Source organism: Hydra vulgaris, chromosome 02 (assembly GCF_038396675.1).
Source record: "Hydra vulgaris chromosome 02, alternate assembly HydraT2T_AEP".
Lineage (NCBI taxonomy): Eukaryota > Metazoa > Cnidaria > Hydrozoa > Anthoathecata > Hydridae > Hydra > Hydra vulgaris.
In genome coordinates, this window is record NC_088921.1 from 52,901,643 (window position 1) to 52,916,206 (window position 14,564).

General features: G+C 26.9%; 1 protein-coding gene across 1 annotated transcript in view; it reads left to right on the plus strand.

Annotated features, from left to right (window-relative positions):
- Positions 1-14,564, plus strand: part of LOC100200253 (GTPase-activating protein and VPS9 domain-containing protein 1) — a 54,597-nt gene that overhangs the window by 13,784 nt on the left and 26,249 nt on the right. Inside the window, exons 4-5 of the mRNA XM_065791351.1 lie at positions 982-1,113; positions 10,699-11,773. Of these exons, the coding sequence (XP_065647423.1) occupies positions 982-1,113; positions 10,699-11,773 (1,207 nt within the window). The remainder of the gene's footprint in view (positions 1-981; positions 1,114-10,698; positions 11,774-14,564) is intronic.

Genomic DNA, 14,564 nt, shown 5'->3' on the forward strand with positions numbered 1-14,564 from the left:
TTGAAAGTGGATTTTTGTTAAGATTTTATGAGCTAATCAATTCTTCAATAAATTCTGACAGTAAATATTTGGCAGTCTTTTGAAGTACAAACTTCGAAGGCATTTTGAAAACTTCATATTCTTCAATGTCAGATAAACATTTTGAACTTAATATTCCCAATATCAGAAATTTAATTGTTATTATTCTACAAAATATTGGGAAAAAAAGCCTTATATTAAGTCTTTTTTATTTTCTTTGATCGCAATGTGAGGGCTTTCTGACAAGTAAATTTATGACAAAAAGGAAAATATAGTGTAAGTTTTAGTTTTTTTATATTAAGTGTAGAAAAAATTGAAAAATGTCAATTTTATCTGCATTTTTTTAAGCTAAGCACCTTCCAAGAATTTGTAAGGGGCTAAAGACATAATATATTTTATTTTTTTAACCAAAAATTTTTGTTGTTGTTAAAAGTGGGTAATTGAATGCAAAAAAACTTTAAACAGTTTTATGGTCGTGGCTGAAGCACTTTCATCAAAATCAATAGATATAAAGTTTAATATCTGCTAAGGCTATATATGCTATGTTGATAAGGAAAGCGGTGTGAACAGAGTGAAGAGACTGTAGTTTATTTTTTATATTAAAAAATCCAGGTTTTGAAGAATAAAAATAATTTATATACATTGTTGCTAGTCATTAAATGTTGATAAATCTAGCTGGAAAACTCATTGCTCATAATTAGAAATTAAAGATTTTATTTGAATAAATTGATATATGTAGTAACTTATATCAAAGTATTTTGATATAAGTGATAACTTATAAAAATATTTGTTTATACTTTCAAGCAAAACATCAGATGCTACTGAGGATGGGAAATTTAAAACTCAATAAATGAATAAATATAAAAGTATTAGTAAATATAATAATACAATATATGTAATAATATAAGTATAATATAAATATAATAATTTAAGTATATAAATTATAAATTTTTAATTGTTTAGCTTGATAACATGCAACAACTTGAAGTATTACGCAATGATTTAAATAAAATTTTATCAGAAGAAATCCCCATATTAATAATACCAATTAAAATGGAGTCTGACAATATTCCAGGAATGCTTTCAGAGGAGATGGTATTCAATTTATTATTTAATTATGTTTAAATATTTAAATTATACCTAATTTTTGTTACTTTAATGAGCAATATATGTGTGTGTATATATATATATATATATATAATATATATATATATATATATATATATATATATATATATATATATATATATATATATATAAATATATATATATATATGTATATATATATGTATATATATATGTATATATATATATATATACATATATATATATACATATATATATATATAAATATATATATATATGTGTATATATATATGTATATATACATATTTTGACTTTAATGAGCAATATATGTGTGTGTGTATATATATATATATATATATATATATATATATATATATATATATAAATATATATATATATATATGTATATATATATATGTATATATATATATATATATATATATATACATATATATATATACATATATATATATATAAATATATATATATATATGTATATATATATGTATATATATATATATATATATATATATATATATATATATATATATATATATATATATATATATATATAGATATATATATATATATATATATATATATAGATATATATATATATGTATATGTATATATATAGATATATATATATATGTATATGTATATGTGTATATATATATATATATAAATATATAAATATATATATATATATATATATATATATATATATATATATATATATATATATATATATATATATATATATATATATATATATAGAGAGAGAGAGAGAGAGAGAGAGAGAGAGGCCTCGGCCGGAAGCGAGAGCTTTAGCTCATCCTCTCGCCCACACTCAACTAAAACAGTTTTTGGGAGCAACTCACAGCTCTCGCAAAAGTATTTTTTTTTCTCTCAAAAGTTTAATTATTATTGTAACTAAAATGAAAACCCCAAGTCAAAAAAATTTAATTCATTGGATAATAAACAGACACCGTTTTTGCAAAGTTAAAAAAATTTTATGTCTAAAGAATTTTTTCATGGCGCAATAAATGGCTCTTGTTATGTGTATATTATTATAACATTAACGTTACAAACATATGCTAGTAATTAGTATAAAACTAAATTTTGTATTTAATAGGCAATTTTTATATAAATAAACAGATAGCTTGTGCAGAAACCAAAAGCTCTCATAAAAAGCAGTTTAGAAGAGCAGCTCGCAAGGTTCCCCATGTTGGTTTTAGGAGAGCTTTTCTCGGCTCTCGCGCTCATTTACTCCCCCCAAAGCCTGTATTATATATATATATATTTTAAAAAATTAAACAAAAATAAAAAATATTACAAACAAAAAATATTACTTTACCTGCGCTTTTTTTTGTGATAAACCAACATTTAATTTTTTCAAGTACTGTTTATTAAAAAATATATACCATTGCGTTTTCACTTGCCTTGTGTCAAAAAGTTAAACATATGCTTTATAAACATTTTTTGATGCAGTGTTATAACATGTTTACAAGGAATTTAAATAACTTTTTTAATCAAATTTTTTTCTAAATTACAAGGAGATTTTTGTTTTGATCTTTATAAAATATTATTTTTCTAAACTATTATTTTTCTTATAAATATAAACAAGAGTTATATTGCTTCAAGCATAAATACTTGTAATAATTAATTAAAAAACTTCTATAGATATAACTCTGTTATTAATTTTTCAATACAATATATCAAGGGACTTAAGATATTATTAAATATATTTAATAATGAGGGTATCTTAAGTAATTAAATATATTTGATAACGTTATCAAGTATATTTATTTTTAATAGCGAGGGTCTAAACTGTCTCAAAATATTATTTTGAAAAATTAATAATAGAGTTATATCCATAGAAAAAGTTTTTTATTTAATTATAAAAAAATAAACTCTTTATAAAATGTCATTTAAAGTTTGTAATATATGCTTTTTCATTTTTTTGATAAAATCAATCAGTAAATAATAATAAAAAAAAGTTAAAATATCGAAAGTGGACCTAACATAAAATAAAATTTAAAATGTTCTATTTTATAACTAAATTTTTTTTTTTTAAATTCGTTTATTATTTTTGTTATTGTTTGTTATGAGAAATTGTTAGACAATTTCTATAAATATTCAATAAATATTCTTGCGCTTGCAAGATGATAAGGAAAAGTTTAACTTTCTTTTATGATTTCTTTTTTTATGCGTCATAAAACTTTTTTTTTTTGCTCCTAACTGGTTGTCAGAAAGTTTTTCTGTATTTTGTTAACAAAAAAAAAAAAAAAATGCAAAACCGGATTTTTTTTTTATTACTTGATAGACTGCCTGTCCTAACCAAACCCTCAGTCGATGTAGCAGCACTCCCTTGTGAGTCAGGCTATTTGTCAGTCGATGTAGCAGCACTCCCTTGCGAGTCAGGCTATTTGTCAGTCGATGTAGCAGCACTCCATTGATAGTCAATGTAGCAACACTCCGTGCATGATTTACAGTAAAATAAAAATAAAAACATTTTATTAAAAAAAAAAATAAAAACATTGTTTATATTATTAAAAAGAATGTTTTAAAAACATTCTGAATGTTTTTAAAAACATTCTGGTCAATTAAATTTGCATTTTTGCGGTTTTTTTAAAAAACAATTAATTTGTAATTAAATTAATGGTTTTAACTTTCTGACAACACAGAAATCTTAGATGAAAGTCAAAAGTAATTAAAAGTGACGTATTTGTTGTCAAAAGAATCATTTTTTACTTTTCGTACTCCCAAATGCAACAATTTATATAACTATATAAATATATGCATATACATATATATATATATATATATATATATATATATATATATATATATATATATATATATATATATATATATATATATATATATATATACATACATACATATATATATATATATATATATATATATATATATATATATATATATATATATATATATATATATATATACATATATATATGTATATATATATATATGAGGCGTTGCGAACGAAAGGGGCACACCAACCAAAATCAAGTTTTGAGTAAATCGCGTTTGAAGTTTCTAGACTGAAATTTGCAAAGGGTCACACCAACCTAAATCAAGTTTTGAGTAAGAGTGCAAAATTACACTTTTTCCTACCACGTGGTAGAAGAGTTTTCACCTCCTCCCCCTCTGTGGTAGTTGGTGGTTTTTTTCAGACCCCTCTTTCAGACGAACGTTTTACTCGTTACAAAGTGTGTTTCTTCAGATTTTAACACCTGTAAATAACAAGGGATTTTCAGTCAGAAAGAGGCCCACTGACACGTTGATCTTGTGTTATATTGTAGATAACAGACTAAAGTAAAAAATGGTTAAAGAAAACGGATTTTCAAATATTTACAACAGAAAAACCACAGGTGTTTAAAATGAGTCTCTTGTTTTCAAAAGAACACCGTGAATAAATAATTTTTGTATTTAGCACAAAAACTGCATTTCCCACTATTGTATATTGTGTTAGGACTAAGTAGTCATAAAAATATACTTTTAGTTAAATATATTATTAATAAACAGATATCTAATGCGACTAAATTTCATTTTTCTCAAAATGAGAAAAAATGTGACATCTATGGTTTTACCTGTGTGGTCTACATATATATAAAACATGCCCGATGTGAGGTACTGTTTGCAGGAAGTAGCTCCTTTTAGTTACTCCAGGTCAGGTTCAGCATCATCACGATCACCCTGCTACTGGTGTTATGTAACTCAGTATTACCTGCTCCATGCCCTGCTGCCTTGTAGAGTGTGCTTTTTTAGACAAAAGCTAGGAAAAACAAACTCCAACTTAAAAATCCCCTGCCTTGGGGTTCTTGATTGAGTAAAGGCTAGAGATGGTGTCTCGATAAAAATACTCATCTTGAACAGATGTTAACTGCAAAACAGTAGTCTTGTAGGAGATCTCGTAGGCAAAGACTTATGAGGAAAGCAGAATAGTTCTGCTAACCAGCCTCGAACTCCTTCTTCATCTATTAGGCTGGCGTAGATGTAAACTTGTGTTACGTTGTTTCCTGCCTAGGATGATGAATGCTAGATCTTCTTGACTATTCTCATAGATTTTTGCTTGTGCCTTCTTGATAGTGGCTATGCAACTTTTCCTGTTATCTTTTAATGAGGGAACAGCTCTAAAACTCTGTTAATACTCTGATATTTTGCAGCAAAATATCAGAGTAATAGTGCCATGTTGGATGGTGTCCCTGGTAATGCTTTTAGTGCACATTGTCGAGGTCGTATAAGGAGCCCTGTTATGATTTAGGTTTAATTAATAGGACTGAGAAAATTGCATAGCTCATTGCTTATCTCATTGCTTAGGAGGCTGTGCTCTATCTATGAATGAGTCAAGTTCTCTTTATACTTAAATCATCCCAATAGTAAACCAAAATTTTAAACATAAAACTATTCCCACCACCTAACTTTTTAAATATATCTTTATTTATGATATATTATTAATATATTATAAATATATCTATATATATATATATTTTTAAAACATCTTTGCTTCCACCAAGGCTGCAGGCAACCACTAATTAAAGTTGGAAGTTACTGGAAGAGAAGAGATGAAGATTGTAGAGCAAGATAACGATTGACAGATGACTTAAAGGATTGCAAATTATATGAATCAAGAAAGCAAGATGAAGGAAGCAAATTCCAAATAACTGATGTTCGAGGAAAAAAACTAGACGAATAAGAGTTTTTGGAGCACTTAGGAACAGTCGCTGAAAAAGGATGAGACTTAATTGAATGACGAGTAATATGAGAATGAATTTTAGTAGATGGCACAAGAGACGCTATCTCTTTAGAACAGTGTCCATTATAGTATTTGTAAAAAAGAGAAAGAGAAGCAACATTATGGTGATGTGATAATGGTTGGCTGCAAGAGCAGGTCCAACTATGTTTACAATTCATTTTTGCACATCGTCTAAAAGAGGAAGGGTATCATTAGAATATCCCTCCAGATATGGCAACAGTATTTCATACAGGACCAGATTTGAGATTTATAGAGATAGAGAATAGAATCCGAAGTAAGAAAGTGTCAAGCTCGATAAAGAGATGCAACCTTAGATACTAATATTGCAACAGACTTGATATATGGTTTCCATGAAAGATCGGAAGTAAGAGTTAATCCTAGAAGATGAAGAGTGGATGACTCTTCGAGTACATCACCGTTCATAAATATAGGAAGATCTAAATTATTGCGATAACGATTGGCTGAAAAAAATTGAGTTTTATCTGTATTGAAGTTCACCAGCCACTGTGAGCCCCATGCTGTAGCAGAAGTGAGATTTTTTTTTACTAATATATGTGGTCTGCGAAGCAACTTTCCATCAGTTGAATCTTATCTCTTGCAAAATTCACCTGACTTGCTTGCTCTTATTGAGACTAATTTAAATTCTGCTATTCTTTCTTCTGATCTCAGTGTTGATGGGTACTATCCTTTGATTCGTTAAGACTCCAATAGTCAGATGCTTGGCTTGGGGGTATACATACTCATCAATTCATTTATTCATTGTGAAATCAGGTTTGAATCTTTTGAACACTCTTTTATGTGCTTCTGCTTAGCATCTCTTCACTATATCACCTTTCTTTTTGTTCTTTATTATTCTCCTTCTTCCCAAGACTGCACTCTTTTAGATGTAATTTCTGATTAAATTGACCATGCCTTTTTTATTTACCCCTATGCCAATATTGTTGTTATTGGTGACTTTAATGCTCATCATATTGAGTGGCTTAGCTTTAATGCCACTTACCCTGCTGGTACTAGAGCCTATAATTTCTGCATTTCTCAATCTCTTATTCAGATAGTTAACTTTGTGACTCGTTTTCCTGACAACCCTAATCATTTACCTTCACTCCTTAATTTATGTCTTGTCTCTGATACTAGCTTGTGTTCAGTTTCTCCTTTTTCTCCTTTAGGTGGTTCTGACCATGCAATGATCTCTTTAAATCTTTTATCTTGTACTTCCTTTTCCGACTCACCCTATCATCGCACTACTTTCTGCTACCCTAAAGCTGACTAGGATTTTTTTGTAATTTTCTTTGTGATGGTCCTTGGGATGATGTCTTTTCCCTCTCAGCTGATAAATGCGCTTCCTATGTAACCTCCTGGATTCAAGTAGGAATGGAAGCTTTTATTCCTTCTTGTCAGGTCCAAGTCAAGCCTCATTCTACTTTATGGTTTTCACTCTCTTGTGCAGCTGCTATATCTAATTGTAATCATTTTTTTCACCTTTTCAAAAAAAAACAACTCTTGAAAACAAATGGCTATTTATTATTGCAAGAAATTGATATAAAATGATGCAGTCAGATGCTAAGCTCTATTATTCTCAGTTCACTAAATCTTGTATCTTATTTCAGAAGTTAGGTTCTAGAGACTTTTCGAAAATCTTCAACAGCGTTGTTAACAAAGGGAGGTCCAACATTCAATTTCTTATTCATGGAGCTGATCTTATTACCTCTCCCAAGGATAAGGTTGAACTATTTGCAAAGAACTTTTCTTCTAACTCGACTCTCAAATCTTATGGCATTCTCTTCCTTCCATTCCAAATAAACAGATTAACCCATTGTTAGACATTCAAATCACTCAAGCTTCCGTTGCTAAAGCCATATCTCAAATGAACTCTTTTACAGCTTTTGGTCCAGACAATATGCCTGTCATAGTCTCACAAAATCATTCTCCAGAACTCTCTTCAATTCTTTCTAAACTATTTGATAAGTGCTTGACTGAGGCTTGTTTTTCTGCCTGCTGGAAAATGGCATCTGTTGTTCCAATTTTCAAAAACTCCGGTGATCATTCTGATTCCTCCAATTATCGTCCGATCATTTTATCATGCATTAGATGAAGGCAGAGAGGCTAAGGCTATTGCTCTTGGCATATCTAAGGCTTTTAACTAAGGTATGCTGGTCTTCTACATAAGCTTGTTTCATATGGTGTATCTGGGAAAGTTTTTGAGATTATCAAATTGTATTTTTCTAACCACTTTATTAAAGTCATCCTTGAAGGCCAACGCTCCTCTTTATTTTCAGTAACTTATATTTAGTCATGTTTTGTTTCTTATCTACATAAATAATCTTTCTGATAAACTTATATCTCAACTTTGTACCCCTTGACAAAAAGTCTTCTTATTTCAATTGCTTAAAACAAACAGCTGATCTTGAATCTGATCTCACTTCTGTAACAGATTTGAGTTTGCAGCAGCTTGTTAATTTTAACTCCAACAAAACTCAGTTATTTACTGCAAACAACTATTGCAGTACTTTCAGTATTCTTATATTAATGAATTGCTTTCTTTTTTAAGTCTTCTTGAATTTGATGGTTGTGAAGGTAATGCTTATGTGGCTTTATATACAACATTTTTTGACATTGGTTATTTAGCAGACATATGTTTTTCAGACATGTTTTCAATGCAGTTGCTAATGATACAAGTTGCAGCTGCATTAAGAAAACCATATTTCCATTAAATAACCAAAAAAAAAAAGTGATATGGCTTCCACATGTTGGCATAGAAAATTTTTTTTACTATCTCACTTTAACTTTGGCGATTAGCAAATATCGGATCACGTATATTTGACGTCAGTTGCTGTTGCAACGCTAAACTTGTATTTTTTATAATGGTTTTTATATTTATGAATAATATGGCTGATGATTGCCGAAACAAATGAAGTGTCAAGTTCCATTATAAAGTTTTTCATTTAAGTTATTTTAATATAGTTTGATCTATTTTAAAAAAGATCTTTTATAAAAAAGATTTAAACAGACTCTTAAACAGACTAGAGTTGTATTTCCAACAGTATACAACATATATAAATATATATATATATATACATATATATACATCTTTTAACTTATAAAGTGTTTCAATAATTTGCCACAAAAAACTTATCAACTGAGAAAAAAAAAACAATCTTTTAAAAAAGCTTCAATTAAATAAACTAGAAAACTTAATTTAAAAAAGAAAATTTATAAAAATTGTTAATTTTTTGTCTTACGTTTAATGTTTTGACGTCTTTTAGCTTTCAAAAATGATTTTACTATATTTGATGTTTTTTCTCAATACTTATATAATAAGAAAATAAGAAAATAAGTTGCTATTTATTTATATATTTCTTTATTTAAAAATTTTAAAAATTGTTTTAAACAGGTTTCTTAAACTTTCATTAAAAAAGTTCAGTAAATTAACAATGCACTAGACCACAAGCTTTTGGAGCATCATCACTAACAATAGTTCATCAGGAAATAAACTATTGGGTTTAAATGCACAATTTGGATAATCCAGCAAAAGTGCTGACTATTTCAATAGGGTATTAAAAACAACCAAATATTTTATATTTAAGTATAATTAATAATGAATTTTTACTTTTTTTTTTTACATAAAAATATTAAAAAAAATTTTTATTCAAATAAATAGCAATTAGTTTTCTCACTTTCCTGTGCATTGATAAAAACACTAAAGTTTAGCAAAATCATTTGAAAAATAATTTTAAAAATTGTCAATGTTTCTAGCGCAAATAATAGAGTATTTCCTTAATATACTGAGTGAAAAAAGTTGCAAAAAAATTGTATATCAAAAAATATTTTTAGTTTCGTTATATTTTTATTTGCTTTTTTCCTGAACTGTGGAAAAGTGGAAATTAATAAATGCCCCAAAAATAAGAAAACAAAAACAGTTAAATATATTATTTTTTTGACATTTTTTTTTTAATATTCAATTTTTTTAGCTTATTATATTTAGATTTTCTATTTCTTATAGTCTTTTCCTTTTTTCGATTATTGCTGTTTTATTTTCTGTAACTTCTTATAGCTTTTTTTTGCCACAAATTCTTAAAATGCTTACTATATAAAAACGTGGTCAAGTTGTCTAATTACTTTAAGCTTGGACAAAAAAGAAGTATGATTGCACGCGCATTTCCCAGAATAGCAAGATTTACGGGGTATGCAGAATTTAATTCTTGCTATATTGGCAAAACTATTTGTCACCTCAAGACACTTTGTGAGTTTAGTAGATTATAATCGTCTTATTCGCTAATATTAGTGGCTTAGTAGATCACTTTTTTAATTTTACTTTTATACAATATAAATAAATAAAATAATTACATGTTTTAAGTTATATTCAATTTTTTAGATTTTAATCTATATATTTGATGGTTTTTAAAGGGAGTAAATGCAGTTTTAATGTTCACTATTATACTTTTTGAATGCTCAACATATTTTTCACTTTTTTCTCAATTTTTTTGTTTTTGGTTCTATAATTTTAAAATAAAAATCTGATCAACTAAGTTTTGCGGAAACAAGTTAAGCGCAATATTGTATTTATAAAGGCCATCAAACATATCACTAATGCTCTAATGGTTTTGTTAGATTGAAGTTAGTTTTTTTGTAACTTTTGTGTTGAATAAGTTTTCAAATTAGATATTAAATTTTAATATAATTCTGTATATATTAGTTTTTTAAAGTTGGTTTAAAAGATATTATGTTCAAAGTTGTAGTTTTGGTTTCATTTTTGGATTGAATTTGATTTTAATTGAATTTGATATATTTTTCCTGTTTTATTTGTTTAGGTGCTAGGGAAAAAAGACACTTATATTCCAAGTTTTGATATAGAAACGACAGAAAAAGATCAAAGCCAAAGAACATCTACATTGATGTTGGGGGCACTTAGAGAATCATTAATTGATACCGGTAGTAATGAAGACTTATCTAGTGGTTCAGAAACTTCTTCCAAGTCATATAATATTAGGTCGAAAGAAGATATAGTTTTTTCAGATGAAGTAGAAGCTTTTTTTGGTTGCGGCAAAAAACCAGATAAGAGCTGTAATGAGGTAATGGTTGTTAATAACTTGATAAATATTGATGATTGTGTAGAGGAAACACCAAAACTTCCTGAAAAACGCCATCAAAGATTGTCTAATGATCCAAAAAATTTAAACAGCTTATTAATAGATCATCCACAAACATTGAACAACACATTTACTGATATAAATGAACAGCCATTATTGCATATTGAACATTCTGTTTTAAAAGAAGACTCGACAAGTACGAAAGGAAATCGTAATAGCTCCGTATCTTTATTTGATGGACCTGGTGGAATTAATGCTATTTTACAAGGAGCAACTGTACAATCTTTACCTAACTCTCTAGGCGTAAGTAGCAATGAGCTAGAAAATTTTTGGCTGCCAACAGTAGACAAAAAATCTGATCCTTGGGGAATTCCTAATCAAAATACAAATAATGAAGAAAATCATTTATTTGAGAATTCATTCACAAGTTTATCAAAATATTCTTCTTTACCAAATAAAGCAAACTATTCTGTTGACAAAAACTATGCCAATTACAGTGAAACTATCCAAAGAGAAGTTAAAAATCTTAAGCAAAACAAAGATGATATTGACTTAAGTCAATCACCTACTGATAATAAATTTCTCCGCAAAAAGTCTCATGGTGGATGGTTAAAGGACAAAATATCAAGTAAAATTAATACTGGGTTAACAGGATTAAAACATATAAAAAAATATGATGTTGTGAAAAAAGAAGTTGATTCACAAACTATAAAGTTAGGCACACCTTTAGAAGCTTCAGAAGAGTCTCGAAAAAAAACCCATTCTTTTTCTCGAAATTCAAAGCTAGCCTCTGAAGGTAAAGAAATTCATATTTGTTTAATATTTTGTTTTAACTCACATACATTTTTCAGTTTAAGACTTAATGAATTTATTAATTCAGTTTAATGTTAATGGTAAGTTGTGGTTAACAAAATTAAAATTTTTTGTTCTTTTCTTTTTGTTATTTGTTACATTGTTTAAGTGTTCCATTTCCACAAAAAAGTCACATTATAATACAATATTATTTGTGGAAATAGATATAAATAATACATTTTTTGTTTAACTTGATATTACACAGCAATATGTTTTTTTCCTTTCTAATTCACTTCTTATATTCCAAATATGCTTCCAATGCTTCTAAGGCTTCCAATGAGTTGTAGAAGCTATTTTTTATTTTTATTTTTATACAACTTTTTAGGCAAGGGGAAACAATTTGGTTATTGCAAAAGTTGTACCCCTGGTCGCCCTTTTTTTCAGTCACCTGTGGGTGACTGAAATATTGTATATGAGTCGTCTGCTATGATAATCAGTAGTCAAGTATTTTTAATTTTTCGGGTATTTTTTTTCTCGGGGCAAAAAACTAAAAATAAAATTTTTTTATGACAACGTCATTAAAATAACATCATTAATTAATCAACTAAAGTACATCTAATAAAAACTGTTTAATTAAAAATAAGTTATTAATAAAAAAAAAGTAAAATAAAGAATTATGAAATAGAAATCAATTGTTAAAATGTATTATAAAATGTTAAAATCAAATTACAAAAGCTTTTAAAAAATTTTATTAAGTAATTTTTATTGTATTTAGTTACAAAGACTTATCAGAACTTTAAATGCAACAACAATGGTTCTCATTGTGTTTATGTGGAGCAAAAAAGTTAAAAGCTATATCCAAAAAGAAACTTTTTATAAATAGAATAGTTTTCAGTTATTGCTCAATTTACAATCAAATTTAAATCAGTTGAATGTTTAAAATATATTTTTAAAGTCATTTAATTTACAAAGACTTCATTTTTAAAAATAAAAAAATTCAATGTGCATTATTAATTTTTTTTATTATTAATTTTGATAAAGGTTAAATAAAAATTTGTCTTATTATTTGTTTACTATACTATTTACTATAAGATTAAAAATTCATTAATGATTCTGGTACCCATTCATGTGATTCAAAATGCGACCAATACTTTAGAAACAATGATACATTAGCATTTTGAATTGAAAGAAAATATAATTTTAAAACTCATTTTGAATCGAAAAAAGAATGTGTAACATTAAATTTTTTTTAGATAAATTTGCATTTTGTGTTGAAAAGAAAACATGGTTCAAGCTTTAAATGTAGTAGTAGGTTTGGGGTCAAATATGTTTGATCAAATACATTAATTCTAGATTTCCAAATACAAATATATGCAGTCAGCATTTTCCAAATACAAATACAAACATTTGTAATTTAGGTTAAGAAAAAATATTAGGTTTTTTCAAGACAAGACTGATAAAACGGCTTACTAAATAGAAGAACAAAAACAAGTCTTTCAACAAATATCCTTAAAAACAAATTTTTAACTTATTTTAGTGTTAAAAATGAAAAAAAAAAACAAACCTCTTGATATTTCCCAAAAAAAAACCTAATAACCTAGTTTATGAAATTGCAAGTACATTTTAATCAAATACAAATATTTAAGAGATTTTTTTATCAATTACAATACAAATACATCAAAATAGCCCATTTTTACCAAATGCAAGTACAGGTTTGAATTCATATACATATTTCAACCCTGCTGTGCAGTTGCATGGTTATATGATCATGCACACAATTTTTTTTTTCTTTACGACTTGACCACAGCTTTTGCATATTTTGATAATTTGCATGTTTAAAAAATGCGCAAAAAAACCTGAAATAATTTAAAGAGAAAATTAAAAATAAACAAACCATGAAATGAAAAGAGAAATCAGCTTAATGAATAATAGAATAAATAAAGGATTAACCATAGAAAATAAATGCATTATAATAGTTTACTTTTAAATTTAGTAGTGTCTCAATAGTTCAAACCTAATAGTTAATTGAATTTAAAAGCGTCTCAATTAAATAGTTTACTGACATCACTACCTTAGTGTAGCACTTATGTTAATTAATTGTTGTATATATGAGGCGTGACTGTGAGTTCAGGGTTAGATGAGGGTTCAAATCCTATTAACAGATTTTTTATTTTTTTATTTTACTAGTAGACATTAGAAAATATCAAAGTTTCAAATTTTTGAATGATTAAGTTTTGAAGTAATTAAGCTTAGATTAAATAGCTTTGAAACTTTTCTAAATTCTATGAAGTGTGAAACACTTTTAAATTAAAATAAAATTATATATTCATTTTCTGGTTTGTTTTTTATTTATTTTATCATTTGTTAAGACTTTTATTTTTATAGTTTAGTTTTTTTTTTCTTTCAGTTTTTACTTACTTTTTTTTTTCAGTTTAAGTTTACATATGTTATTTAGAGCATTTTTTAAATGCTCAGATTTTCAAGAGTTGTGGCCAAGTTGTCAAAACAAAATATTAAATGCGTGGTCATATAGCGTGTGCAACTGCACTCCTTTCCTGAGAAGGCTTGAGCTTCAAAATGCAACAACAAGATTTTAGAAAACAGTATACTTGCACTTTAAAACATTTCAAGTGGCATGTATGTCTATTTTAATTCAAATCAGCATCTTTTTATTATGTTTAGTAAAGTTATTTTTAAACGTATTATTTACGTACAGTTTTGAACACACTATTAAATGTTTTTTTAAAGGTTACGGGTCGTCCTGCCAGTCTACTGACAAGCATTTTTTTTCAAAA